This window comes from Protomyctophum parallelum, assembly GCF_964188405.1.
Source record: "Protomyctophum parallelum genome assembly, chromosome: 7".
NCBI lineage: Eukaryota > Metazoa > Chordata > Actinopteri > Myctophiformes > Myctophidae > Protomyctophum > Protomyctophum parallelum.
The window spans coordinates 36946816-36960763 of record NC_139705.1 but is presented as its reverse complement, the minus strand read 5'-3'; the positions used below and the strand labels follow the sequence as shown (position 1 = coordinate 36960763).

The 13948-nt window shown below is 39.2% G+C and overlaps 1 protein-coding gene across 1 annotated transcript in view; it reads left to right on the top strand.

The window, feature by feature from the left end:
* Positions 1 to 13948, top strand: part of prex1 (phosphatidylinositol-3,4,5-trisphosphate-dependent Rac exchange factor 1) — a 111757-nt gene that overhangs the window by 51673 nt on the left and 46136 nt on the right. The window contains exon 11 of the mRNA XM_083770139.1: positions 2330 to 2430. Coding sequence (XP_083626265.1) covers positions 2330 to 2430 — 101 coding nt within the window. The remainder of the gene's footprint in view (positions 1 to 2329; positions 2431 to 13948) is intronic.

Here is a 13948-nt window from a genome sequence, read left to right as displayed (position 1 = left end):
TTAATGAGAAACGGCTGTTATGGATGCTACTTCCACCAAGCCTTAAGCTTAATTTATTCTCCATCGCACTGTGGTGTCCCATGTCAGCAAGCAACACACTGTTCTACTGCAGAGTATAAATGAAGCCTCGCCCTATGAAGGAGCATCTCTCTTTGTAATCTTTCTAATGATGAGCTAGCATGGCTCCAGCCCTGAATCGCTAGCCACGCCCATTAAAAATCACACTCGTGTGATTGATGTGCTCCTGACATTGCTCCTGATGTGCTGGTTGGTGCTTTGCATTGTTTCCGCCGCCATCGATGTATGAATGTGTGTGTGGGTGAATGTAATGCACAATCTATGTAAAGCGCCTTGGATAAAGGCGCTATATAAATGCACCATTTACATAATCACATTCCGTGCTCAGCCAATCAAATCATCACACAAACTCACAAAACTGGCCAATCAAATCATCACAAATGCGGTACACACATTTTGTACCAATGGGCTAGCGGCGCGCCCCTCAAAAAACATGTTCTGAATAATGGAGTGAAATGAAAATTAAGACTGAGTGTCAGGCTAATGATGAGCTGTAAATAAACACTGTCTATGTTACTGTGTTGTGTTGTAGAGCTGCAACTGTCTGTTACTGTGTTGTGTTGTAAGGCTGCAACTGTGTTACTGTGTTGTGTTGTAGGGCTGCAACTGTCTGTGTTACTGTGTTGTGTTGTAGGGCTGCAACTGTGTTACTGTGTTGTGTTGTAGGGCTGCAACTGTCTGTTACTGTGTTGTGTTGTAAGGCTGCAACTGTCTGTTACTGTGTTGTGTTGTAGGGCTGCAACTGTCTGTGTTACTGTGTTGTGTTGTAGGGCTGCAACTGTCTGTTACTGTGTTGTGTTGTAGGGCTGCAACTATCTGTTACTGTGTTGTGTTGTAGGGCTGCAACTGTGTTACTGTGTTGTGTTGTAGGGCTGCAACTGTCTGTTACTGTGTTGTGTTGTAGGGCTGCAACTGTCTGTTACTGTGTTGTGTTGTAGGGCTGCAACTGTCTGTTACTGTGTTGTGTTGTAGGGCTGCAACTGTCTGTTACTGTGTTGTGTTGTAGGGCTGCAACTGTCTGTTACTGTGTTGTGTTGTAGGGCTGCAACTGTCTGTGTTACTGTGTTGTGTTGTAGGGCTGCAACTGTCTGTTACTTTGTTGTGTTGTAGGGCTGCAACTGTCTGTTACTGTGTTGTGTTGTAGGGCTGCAACTGTCTGTTACTGTGTTGTGTTGTAGGGCTGCAACTGTCTGTTGCTGTGTTGTGTTGTAGGGCTGCAACTGTCTGTGTTACTGTGTTGTGTTGTAGGGCTGCACCTGTCTGTTACTGTGTTGTGTTGTAGGGCTGCAACTGTCTGTTACTGTGTTGTGTTGTAGGGCTGCACCTGTCTGTTACTGTGTTGTGTTGTAGGGCTGCAACTGTCTGTGTTACTGTGTTGTGTTGTAGGGCTGCAACTGTCTGTTACTGTGTTGTGTTGTAGGGCTGCACCTGTCTGTTACTGTGTTGTGTTGTAGGGCTGCAACTGTCTGTTACTGTGTTGTGTTGTAGGGCTGTGTTGTAGGGCTGCAACTGTCTGTTGCTGTGTTGTGTTGTAGGGCTGCAACTGTCTGTTACTGTGTTGTGTTGTAGAGCTGCAACTGTCTGTTACTGTGTTGTGTTGTAGGGCTGCAACTGTCTGTTACTGTGTTGTGTTGTAGGGCTGCAACTGTCTGTTGCTGTGTTGTGTTGTAGGGCTGCAACTGTCTGTTACTGTGTTGTGTTGTAGGGCTGCAACTGTCTGTTACTGTGTTGTGTTGTAGGGCTGCAACTGTCTGTTACTGTGTTGTGTTGTAGGGCTGCAACTGTCTGTTACTGTGTTGTGTTGTAGGGCTGCAACTGTCTGTTACTGTGTTGTGTTGTAGGGCTGCAACTGTCTGTGTTACTGTGTTGTGTTGTAGGGCTGCAACTGTCTGTTACTGTGTTGTGTTGTAGGGCTGCAACTGTCTGTTACTATGTTGTGTTGTAGGGCTGCAACTGTCCATTGTATTCATCGCATTTATTCTATCGAGTACGTTCTAGTAAATAAATTAGTATGATTAACCACTACACTATTTTATATTTTGCTGTACAACAATGTCACATGAAAATAGCAAAAAAAAGAGTAGATCAATGCGTGAGCTTATCAGTTGGCTATTTTTGATATTTAGACCAAAACATGTAGGCAAAATAACATTTTCAAATTGATGATTGTTGTTTTTGTTCATAATCGATTCGTTTGATGAACTGTTGTGTTGTGTATTTGACGGTGTTGTGTGTTGTGTTGTGTCTGCAGTGAGTTTGTGTCGTGGTTGATGGAGAGTGGGGAGATCAGCAAGCCTGACGAGGGTGTGAATCTGGGACAGGCTCTGTTGGAGAACGGCATCATCCACCACGGTGAGAGGAAGCATATTCCATCCTACCAGTGTTACTTTTGAATTAAAATGTCATTTAGTCACATAGGCTATTTTCAGTCATCTGAAAAGTTTTAGTTTTAGTTTAGACTAAATATCCAAAGATTTTAGTTTAATTTGTCGACAAAAAAATATTTTGGCAGGCCTTGATGGCTTATTTTAGTCGCATGCTGAAAATAGCTGAATTAGAAGCTCACTACGCGTCGCAGCGCGACAAATTGTGAGCTTGTAGATTTGCTATTTTCAGAGTGCAACACCCGATCAAAATGACTTGACTTTTAGTTCTACTGGATATCTTTCTTTAGTCTAGTTCTTATTTGTCAATATATTTATCTTAGTCATCATTTTTATTTCGTTTTTATTTGGTTTTCGTCCGTGAAAAAAGGTAGTCGACGAACATTTTGCGTCCTAGTTCTTTTTTTGAATGATCTTTTATTTGCTTTTGACATTTCATTTACATACAGTTGTAAAATGCAAGTTAAATACATTTCCTAACTGAACAATTTCAAACCCTTCCCCGACCCTTCCGAGTACAAGAAAACTATCAAATGCATGATTTACTTTATGACCATGATTACCGTGCTACAAGTTCCTACAACATGAAAAGAAATAATAATAATAATAGTAATAATCATGACAACAAAAGGAAAGACAAGCAGACAAAAGTAAGATAAAAAAAGACAACAACAACAGTCTCTGTTATGCTTCAATTTGCTCTCTCCAGTTCTTGTCCCATATTTGGTATGTAATCCATTGCCCGACCCCAGATCTTCTGAAAGTGTAATAATTTTCCTTTCACATTATACATGACTTTTTCTGGTGTGCAATAGGATAGAAGTTCTGCCCACCATTGTTTAGTCGGGGGAGGGGGTTCAGATTTCCAATGACAAAGAATATTTTTTTTTGCAGCAGACATTGCTAACAGGGTAAATTTCTTCTCAAAGATGTCAAGGTTACTCAGCATAGAGACATCACCCAAAATAGCTATTCGTGCGTCAGGAGTCACAGTTTTTCCAATAATTTTTGAAAGTTGTTCAAAAATAAATTTCCAATAATAATTTATCTTCCGGCAATTCCAGAACGTGTGGATTAGGTCTCCTTTAACATGTTGACATCGAAGACAATTGGGTGATGTCTCGTGGCTAAATTGATATAATCTGTGAGGTGTATAATAAATTCTGTGTAATATGTTAAATTGAATTAACCTATGGTTGGTGTTTGTTAAAGTTGTTTGGGAGTTCTGGAGCAATGACTACCATTCTTTCATGGTATATTTGTGTTTAATGTCTTTTTCCCATTTATTTTTTTGTTGTAGCATCTTATCATCTTTCTGCTCAGTGTTCATCAGTGTGTACATTTTAGATACAAGGCCCTTTGATGATTTTGTAGTGTTAAACAGTTTCTCAATTGGTGTTTCAGACATATGGGGATAGCTATAACTGTTATTTTTTACCCAATTCCGTATCTGTAGGTATTTAAAAAAGTTGGATGTAGGTAAATTATATTTCGCTCTCAGGGAATTAAAATCAGAAAAGATGCTTTGGTTATACAAGTCTCTTATTTCACTGATTCCCTTGGTTATCCAGTTTTCAGATATTCCATCACTAATAATTTTGGGGACACAAGGGTTGTTCCACAGAGGCATGCTCATTAACAAGGTGTTTTGTTTTCCCATTAGTTTAATAGTTTCTTTCCAACATGCAAAGGTGTGATGTATAATCTGGTTTTTAGTGATATAATTAAGGGTTTTTTGCGTGTCTATAGGGATAACCTGTGGTGGAATAGGATGGGTTATGTTTTCTTCCAGTTTAACCCATGCTGGTGTGGGCAGCCTCTCACTGTTGAGCCAACACCAAATGACACGTGATTGACAGGCTAGGTAATACAGTCTGAAATTGGGGAGGTTTAAGCCCCCTTTATTCAGGGGAGCCTGTAGTGCTTTTAATCTGATCCTAGCCCGTTTCTGGGACCACAAAAACATTGAGATGATTTTGTTCAGTGATGTAAACAAGCTTGGTGGGCAGCTGAGTGGGATTGACTGGAACAAATAAATTAGTTTGGGCAGAACATTCATCTTTTTTTTATTTTTTTTATATATTTTTTTGCGGCTTACGCCTTTATTGATTTTTTAAGGGATAGAAAGTAGGCTGACAGGAAACGGGAGAGAGATGGGGGGATGACATGCGGTAAAGGCCGTGTCGGGTCCGGGAGTCGAACCCGCGGCACACCGCGACTGGATCACCAGTCCGGTGCCCAGACCGTTACGCTACGGCCTGGGCCCAGAACATTCGTCTTGACCACATTAACACGTTCAATTAAAGAAATTGGTAGATCTTTCCATTTGTATAGGTCTGTTTTTATTTTTTCCATAATAGTTATTTGGTATATTTGGGTCAGGTCGTTAGATATTTGGATTCCCAGGTATTTGAAGCTTTTTGGTGCCCATTTGAAATGGGAAACCAATGGGTGGGTATTGTGGGTGGTAACACTATTGAGTGGCATTATTTCACTCTTGTCATAATTTATCGTGTAACCAGATATGGCACTGTATGCCTCTAATATGCTGAGTAATTGCGGCAAGGATTTATCTGGTTGGGTAATATAAATTAGTAAATCATCACAATATAGTGAGTTTGGATTCGTTTGTTCCAGTCTTTATGCCACATACATTGCTGTTGTTCCGTATTGCCACCGCCAACGGTTCAATGGCCACGGCGAACAGATATACGGAGAGTGGGCAGCCCTGTCGTACTCCACGTCCCAATTGGAAGGGTTTGGAAAGTATACCATTTGTCAACACTTGTGCCTTCGGAGAGCAATAAAGCATCTTAATATAATTAATGAAGACATCACCAAAATTCATCTGCTTCAGAGTATAAAAAAGATATTCAAATTATATTGTATCAAAAGCTTTTCGAGCATCCATCGAGATTACAAGTCTTGAGTCATTCGTTTGTTTAGAGAGTTCAATGATATGAAAAAGTTTTCTGATATTGTCAGAACCCTGTCGCTGCTGAATAAAACCTGTCTGATCCTCGTGGATTAAGTAAGACATCACAGGGTCCATTCTTAGTGCGAGTGCTTTAGAAAATATTTTATAATCCACATTTAGCATTGACAGGGGCCTATAGGAGTCACAAAGTTGTTTATCCTTAGAGGGTTTAGGAAGTACATTGATTGTTGCTAATTCTAGACTTGGTATAATAATACCATTATTGAGACTGTCTTTGAGCATGTCCATATAAGGGCGGATTAATTTAACAGTTTATAAAATTCGGCAGGTAGGCCGTCGGGACCGGGAGCTTTGCCCGTTTGCAATGAGTTAATAGCCTTGGTGATTTCTTCCCTTGATATTTCTGTTTCTAGGGTAGTTCTCACTTCTACAGGAAGCTTAGTAATCGATAAGTTTCCCAAGAATTCCTCACATTTTGTAGCAGTTGATTCTTGGTTTTCAGACTTATATAGATTGTGGTAGAACATTTCAAAACGCTGGTTTATCTCTTCAGGTTTATGTAATACATCACCATCCTTAGATTTGATTGAGTCTATTGTTTTTGCCATCTCTTCTTTTCTTATTTGCCAGCTGAGAAGTTTGCCGGTTTTGTCCCCCCTTTTCATAGTAGTGGTATTTAGTTCTAGCCATGTCTGCTTCTACTTGGCTAGTGGTTAAATTGCTATATTCAAGCCGCTTTTTTACTAGTATGTGAAGAGTTTCTGCTCTATTGGTTTCAGCATGTTTTTTCTCTAGTTCGTGAATTTCTTTGTCTAGTGTATTTAGATACTGTCTACTTTTTCTTTGTTTAGAAGCTCCAAAAGACGTTATCTGACCTCTTAGGAAAGCTATCAGTGTCTCCCAGATTATGCTTGGAGAGGCGGAGTTTTCATTAATTGTTAAAAAGTCGTCTATTTGCTTTTCTAGGAAGTTAACAAAATCTGGGTCCTTAGGAGATATGGCTTGAATCTTCAACGCTTAGTTTTAGGTTTGTCCAAATATTGTTTCACCTTCAATTTCAATGGACAGTGATCCGATATTGTAGAGGCTAAATATTTACATTCAATTACATTGTGAAGTAGTGATTTAGTTGTTAAAAACAAGTCTAATCTGGAATAAGTGTCATGGACCGCAGAATGAAATGAGTATTCCCTCTCCAGTGGGTTAAGTACTCTCCAAACATCGACCAAACCCATTTCAGACATACCATCCCTTACTACTTTAGCTGCAGTACTTAATGGCTGGGGGTTCCTATTAGATCTATATGATGTGCTCAGCTCAGTGTTAAATTATAGTCACCTCCAAGGATACATGTGCCATAGTTTTGTGCAGAGGATAATAGAATATTCCTAAAAAAGGGTGCGTCATCTTTGTTGGGGCCATATAGATTAATAAGTGTAAATGGTTCGTGATTTATGTCACATTTGAGGATTATCCATATACCAGCAGTATCTTTTTCTTGAGAACGTATTTTTTGATTTAATTCTTGATCTGGAATTAAATGAGGAATAAAATACTGACCCAACCCAATCTCTTTGCAACTTCACATGCTCTGCATCAGTCAAGTGGCTTTCCTGAATAAATGCAATGCTGCAATCTTGATTCTTTAAATAGTTGAGTATCTTTTTCCTTTTGATGCCCTTAACATTGAAGGACATAAATGTCAGAGTGCTAGTCATCTAGAATCATTTTCAATATCTGCTTTAATTAATAGGGGTTTAATTGTGGTTTTGTTATAGAGATTGCAGCATTCCATTTGTACATGAGTGCGTGTGTGTGTGTTTTTCCACACACACACACACACACACACACACACACACATGTTTACAGTGCATATGTCTACAATTAGTCATTCCAGTTGTGTCATACAATCTGTCATAGTTCACAAGGTCACATGCATTGAGTTCGTGAAGATAATATGTATTTGTACTAGGTCCCCCCCCACCCTTCTCATCCCCCCATACCCTCCCCAAACAGAAAGTAAACCACAACATAGGCTCACTAGTCCTATATTTCCCTACTTGGCTCCCTGTTAACTTCCCCTTTAAATTGCCAGGTGGCACACCACTATTTGAGCCAGGCTGTGGAGCGTTATCCCTTATAAAAAAAATAAAAAAAGATAAACAAAAATAAAACTAAGAAACAAACAATACAAGCAAGCAAATGATTCAGTAATAAGGCAGAAAAAATAAATAATTAAATAAATAAGATATAAATAGGCTACCAATTTACTTGTCAGGTTTTTTTATTTTGTTTTATTTTTATAGGTTACTACATGATCTAACTATCCTTTCCCCTTGCAAAGGCTACGAAAAGAAACAAAAAAAACAAAGTTCTACAACTATAGTTGCCCACCAATACCCTAAAAAGTAAAACATCCACCCCAAAGAAAGAAAAAAATTATATACGTATATAATTGGATGTAATAAAAAAAGAGAAAAGAAAAATATATAAACACCACAAACAGACAAAAGCAATAAAAAACTAGGAATTAACCACTAAGTTTGTATTTATCAATTTAGATTTGATCAATTTAAAATATCCACATTCAAGGTTGTTTCTGATTTTTCTAATCGCTCATTTGGTAGTGTGTGTGTGTCTTAGTTTTTTTTCCATTGGAGACCGTAAGCGCCATATTTACAAGACTTGGGAGGGAGGTTCATAATAATTATGAAAATTAATTGAAAAGGAATTTCATCAGTCGGGCTCATGGTGGCGCTATAACAGCCCACTTTACGCTTTCCCCTATAACTCTTGAACCGTAAGTCGTAAAATCAAATTTTCTTTTTCCATGGATTCCTTGGGTCATGATGCATTTCCACATATAGGCCACGCCCATTTTCGTCAGGAAAGAAATTCCTGCTAATTTGAAATTTCTCCAAAACACACTTTTGGCTCCTCCTCCTACAGATTTTGTCCAAATCTCACAAGATCGGCACACATGATCTCCGGACCTATCCGATTAAAACACCAACTGCAGAATTTTGGTAGTGAGTATCGTTCGGCCGTAATTGTCGTCCGGAGATAGTAGGAGGGGCCTATTTTACAAAAAATGCCATAAATCACGAACGGAATGTCCGATCCATTCCAAATTTTAATCGCATGTCTCGGGTGGTTCAATCAACCAAGTTCCAAAAGCAATTCCATTTTCATCAATAGGGGGCGCCGCAAATGCATGATCACAGGGGTGACGTGACATTGTAATTGGCTGGCAAAATTAGTGGGAGGGGCCTATTGACTACTAGTTTATATTCATATTTGAATAGAAAAGAGTGAGCTTGTAGATCAGCTATTTTCAAATGGTCGAAATGTATATAGGGTTGAAGTGGTTTAACCACTTCAACCCTATATACATTTCCTATATACATTTTGATTAGAAAAACATACATTACTGTAATACAGTAATGTATGTTTTTCTAATCAAAATGTAAATCTCCAAAGTAACTAGTAACTAAAGTTTTCAAATAATTGTAGTGGAGTAAAAGTACAAATGTTGGCTCTGAGATGTAGTGGAGTAGATGTAAATGTATTGGAAATTGGAATACAGTCAAGTAAAGTACAAATAACTCAAAATTGTACTTAAGTACAGTATTTGAGTGAATGTACTTAGTTACTTTCCAGTTTCCACCACTGGGCTAACGGCAAAAAAGAGAGAAGTATATGACCAAGCTGTCCGTCTGATGACAAAAAAGATTACAAAAGAAAGGAGAGAGAAGTATGACTAAGACACAGAAGTGGTCAATGTTATCCTCAACTTCATATTGACATCTGTTGTCCAGATCATATCTCACAGCAGGGCTGCAGGGCTGAATCATTCAGGCCGCGGTAGTCAAGTCATACACCCAGCCAGGCCACCCTATCCCTATACCCACACAAGTGTACGTTTGGATCACAAGCCATAGAGTATAGCACGCAAGCCCTATCAACTACAATACATTCCGTAAACTTCTGTATTTCATATCTCTATTTATGCCAAATATTGTGATATCGATACGATATACGATATTACCGTTAGAATTTCATATTCTACATTTTAAGTGTTGCAACACTTATACATACACGCACGCACACGTGTGGGGATTGAAAAACCATAAAACCTGGGTGATCTATTCTACTGTATGCTATCAAATTGTATGTTTATGCATGCAGCATAGTACTGTACAGTATATTGGTGTTTTAAGAAGTATGTTATACTTTAGCTATTGAAAAATAGCAGATCTACAAGCTCATAACGAGGCACCGAGTGCCACGCAACGAGCTTGTAGGTCTGCTAATTTTGAAAAATCGTGAAAATGTGGTGCAAATCTTTGATTACTGCTAACTCGTTGCTGCACTTCTTCCACTTGTTCGGCAAGCGACGTCATCGAGTCTTTGATTGTATGATCCAAACTAGTTTGAATATCAGTTGTCTTTTTATCAAACTGTTGGAGCAGCTCAGTTCTGCTTTGCTGGATGGCATTCCACAATGTTTGTAAGGTGATTTCACCTGTAGCCATTGCGGCCATGTTGTGCTGTAGGCTGTAGAAGACCAGTGTTTGTAGCGCCATTTGTTACGGCGGGGTCTGCTGCTTCTCCAAAGGTTCCTTGCTTCTTTTGTCAGTTCCAAAGTGTACAAAAGAGTAGGATCGTTTAGTTTAAAATGAAGTAATCATTTCAGTTGGTATAGCGCTTATAATTTAGTTTTTAATATAAAAGTGGTGAGCCCTGTGCACCTGCCTCACACCTGCGCGGCCAGCGTCCTAGTTCTAATCGACGAAATTAACACTCCAGGTGACTGTGGTGATAATGCATCATCAGTTCATGATGATCTACAGCAGTGGTTCCCAAACCTTTTCATGTCAAGGACCCCCAAATTGACACAAACTAGCCCGCGGACCCCCATTTGAAAAGATATGCCAGGGACCCCATAAGAAGATTTTTACGGCTCTAGCAATGATTCTCAACCCATTTAATTTCAAGGACCCCCAGGTTTGATATGCATATTAGTCTTCAAACCCCCGTTTAATGGAATTTCTATCTCTGAGACCCCAATTTATATTGTACAATCAATTTTAATTTAACTATGAGAGTGTACAAAATAATGTACAAATGTGTACACTGTCAGAGTTACAGACCCATAAGGGTCCATACTATCATTTAGCTTTCCCCCTGGAACTCCCTCAAGGACCCCACTTTATGTACCACTGATCTAATGTACAGTACATCTGCAAAGTACAGTAAATATTAACTAAAGCTTTCATATCGCTCTCTCTCTCTCTCTCTCTCTCTCTCTCTCTCTCTCTCTCTCTCTCTCTCTCACACTACCTCTCTCTCCCTTGGGTCTCTTAGTTTTAATAGATAGCTGATAACTACTGTACACACTAACAGTCATCGAAAACATCAGTAAAGGTGTGTGTGTGTGTGTGTGTCCGGACCTATCCGATTAAAACACCAACTGCAGAATTTTGGTAGTGAGTATCGTTCGGCCGTAATTGTCGTCCGGAGATAGTAGGAGGGGCCTATTTTACAAAAAATGCCATAAATCACGAACGGAATGTCCGATCCATTCCAAATTTTAATCGCATGTCTCGGGTGGTTCAATCAACCAAGTTCCAAAAGCAATTCCATTTTCATCAATAGGGGGCGCCGCAAATGCATGATCACAGGGGTGACGTGACATTGTAATTGGCTGGCAAAATTAGTGGGAGGGGCCTATTGACTACTAGTTTATATTCATATTTGAATAGAAAAGAGTGAGCTTGTAGATCAGCTATTTTCAAATGGTCGAAATGTATATAGGGTTGAAGTGGTTTAACCACTTCAACCCTATATACATTTCCTATATACATTTTGATTAGAAAAACATACATTACTGTAATACAGTAATGTATGTTTTTCTAATCAAAATGTAAATCTCCAAAGTAACTAGTAACTAAAGTTTTCAAATAATTGTAGTGGAGTAAAAGTACAAATGTTGGCTCTGAGATGTAGTGGAGTAGATGTAAATGTATTGGAAATTGGAATACAGTCAAGTAAAGTACAAATAACTCAAAATTGTACTTAAGTACAGTATTTGAGTGAATGTACTTAGTTACTTTCCAGTTTCCACCACTGGGCTAACGGCAAAAAAGAGAGAAGTATATGACCAAGCTGTCCGTCTGATGACAAAAAAGATTACAAAAGAAAGGAGAGAGAAGTATGACTAAGACACAGAAGTGGTCAATGTTATCCTCAACTTCATATTGACATCTGTTGTCCAGATCATATCTCACAGCAGGGCTCTCTCTCTCTCACACTACCTCTCTCTCCCTTGGGTCTCTTAGTTTTAATAGATAGCTGATAACTACTGTACACACTAACAGTCATCGAAAACATCAGTAAAGGTGTGTGTGTGTGTGTGTGTGTGTGTGTGTGTGTGCGCACGCGTGCTCCCTCTATTTGTAAAGTACTCTGATTACCTCCAGAACACATGCAAAGAAAGTGTGAGTGATACCAGTCCTGCACGTCTACTTGAGTGCAAATGCATTATTTGTCTTCATTTCAATCTCTTAAATCCCCATGCGATGACAAGGATGGATTATAGGCCTTTGACCTTATCCTTTAAGTATATGTTTGTCATTTTCACAGCTTATTTGCACGCCTTGACGCCTGGTAAATTGGCAGCCATTTGGTTTACTGTAAATCTATGAGGCTAATACCATTTGCATTCCTGCCATTTTTAAGTCTAGACTTGCTGTTTGTGTACATGTTATGAGGCTCTCGTTTGCCTGCTCCTGCAGCTGGCTGCCTCTGCAGCCAAATGCTTGTGTAATTCTTAGTCATTTTCCAGGCTTCATTCATTGGCAATATGTAGGAACTTGTCCTGGATTGTGGTTCATGTTTTGTGTTTTTTGTGCGTGTGTTTTAGCACTAGTTGAAACATTGAAACATTGGTCCTGGCGTCTGTCCGTGTTTAATGTGGTGCGTGTCACTGCAAGCGGTGGTGGAAAGTAACTAAGTACATATAAGTTTGACTATACCTGAGTATCTCCCTTTTTCAATACTTTATGCTACAGTACATCTCAGAGGCAAATATTGTACTTTTTACTCTAATCATCATCATAATTTTGGACCGCGGTCGAGATCATGGATTTCACAATGCCACGTCAGACTTTCCGGTCCTTCATTGCCATCCCCATTTCCTGCTTACTGATGCATTTGTCCCTAGCGATGTCATCAGGGAACAACCTCTGGTCTGCTTTGAGGCAGGAATTCCAGAGAAGAAGGGAAGATATAACCTCATTGTCAGCTCTGTAGCAGTGGCCGGAAAAGTGTGTTCTTCTGGATCGGACTAGTGAAGAAACACAGGGAATGTTACTGTATATTAGATTAGTCGATGGGTTGCTCTTCCAAGACAAATTTTGCGCTCTCATTAGAAGGTGGGTGTCATCCAACCGTTTAATACCGTTTAAGAACCGTCTAATAGAGCTTGCCTGCTTGCTCAGGGGATGAATTGAATCTTGACCACCAGGTCAAATTCATGTCAGATCCTGTGTCTAGGAGGTGATACATGACCTTTGACACAATCTAAATGTCTCAATAGATAAATACCTTTAGCTTACAAACTACTCTTAGTTCAAAGAATGCTGAAATATTATTATATATAAAATATTACACAAGTAAAATCACCACTTAAAATAATAAAATCACAGATATTTCACAAAAGGAGTCCTCAGCAGCATATATGGGAGAAATGTTGGGGGACATGTTACATAGCTTTTAGTATATTTTGATTCCAATACTTCTGTACTTTTACTCAAGTATGATATTCAGGACTTTTACTTGTAAGTAACAGAGTGGTATTGTTTTTTCTTAAATAAATATTGGAGTACTTCTTCCACCACTGTTCAAGTTGAAACATTGAATTGGTCCTGGCATCTGTCTGTGTTTAATGATGTGTGCCACTGACTGCTACCTAGAAATCAGCCTTTCAACACTCATAAACGAGGTATGTTTACGAGTAAATTAGTGTTAAAGTTCAATGTGGCATTTATTTTAATGACTAAAATATTATTTGAACCAATATAGTGGTGGTTGGAGGTGGTCTCCCTGCTCTTCCATGGTGTTGGGTAGGACCACCTACTGGTTGTACTCGTAGTACTGCCTGAAGCTCATAGTGTAATATCTCCCCTGGACAAGCAGAGATTCCATCTTGAATGAGCGCTAGATGGTTGCGCTCTCCTGGGCAGGACATAAAACATGAGTTGCGCACAAGCTGTTTTCTTACTGTATGAAGACACGTATCCATTCGTCACTGGGGAAAAAAACATGCCGAGCGTTCCAAAACGAATTAGCGGATTTACCGTCCGTGCGGATCAAATCCTAGAACTCTTATTCAATCGCGCAATTGTTAGTTAGTCCATGGAGTGTTGATGTTGCAACTCTTCCTGTTCTACATGAGCTGACGTTAGACCCTGCCTATGCTTTTCTTAAAGGACCAGTGCCCTATATATTTATTATTATTTTATGGTCAACATCATTTTGTAAAAGA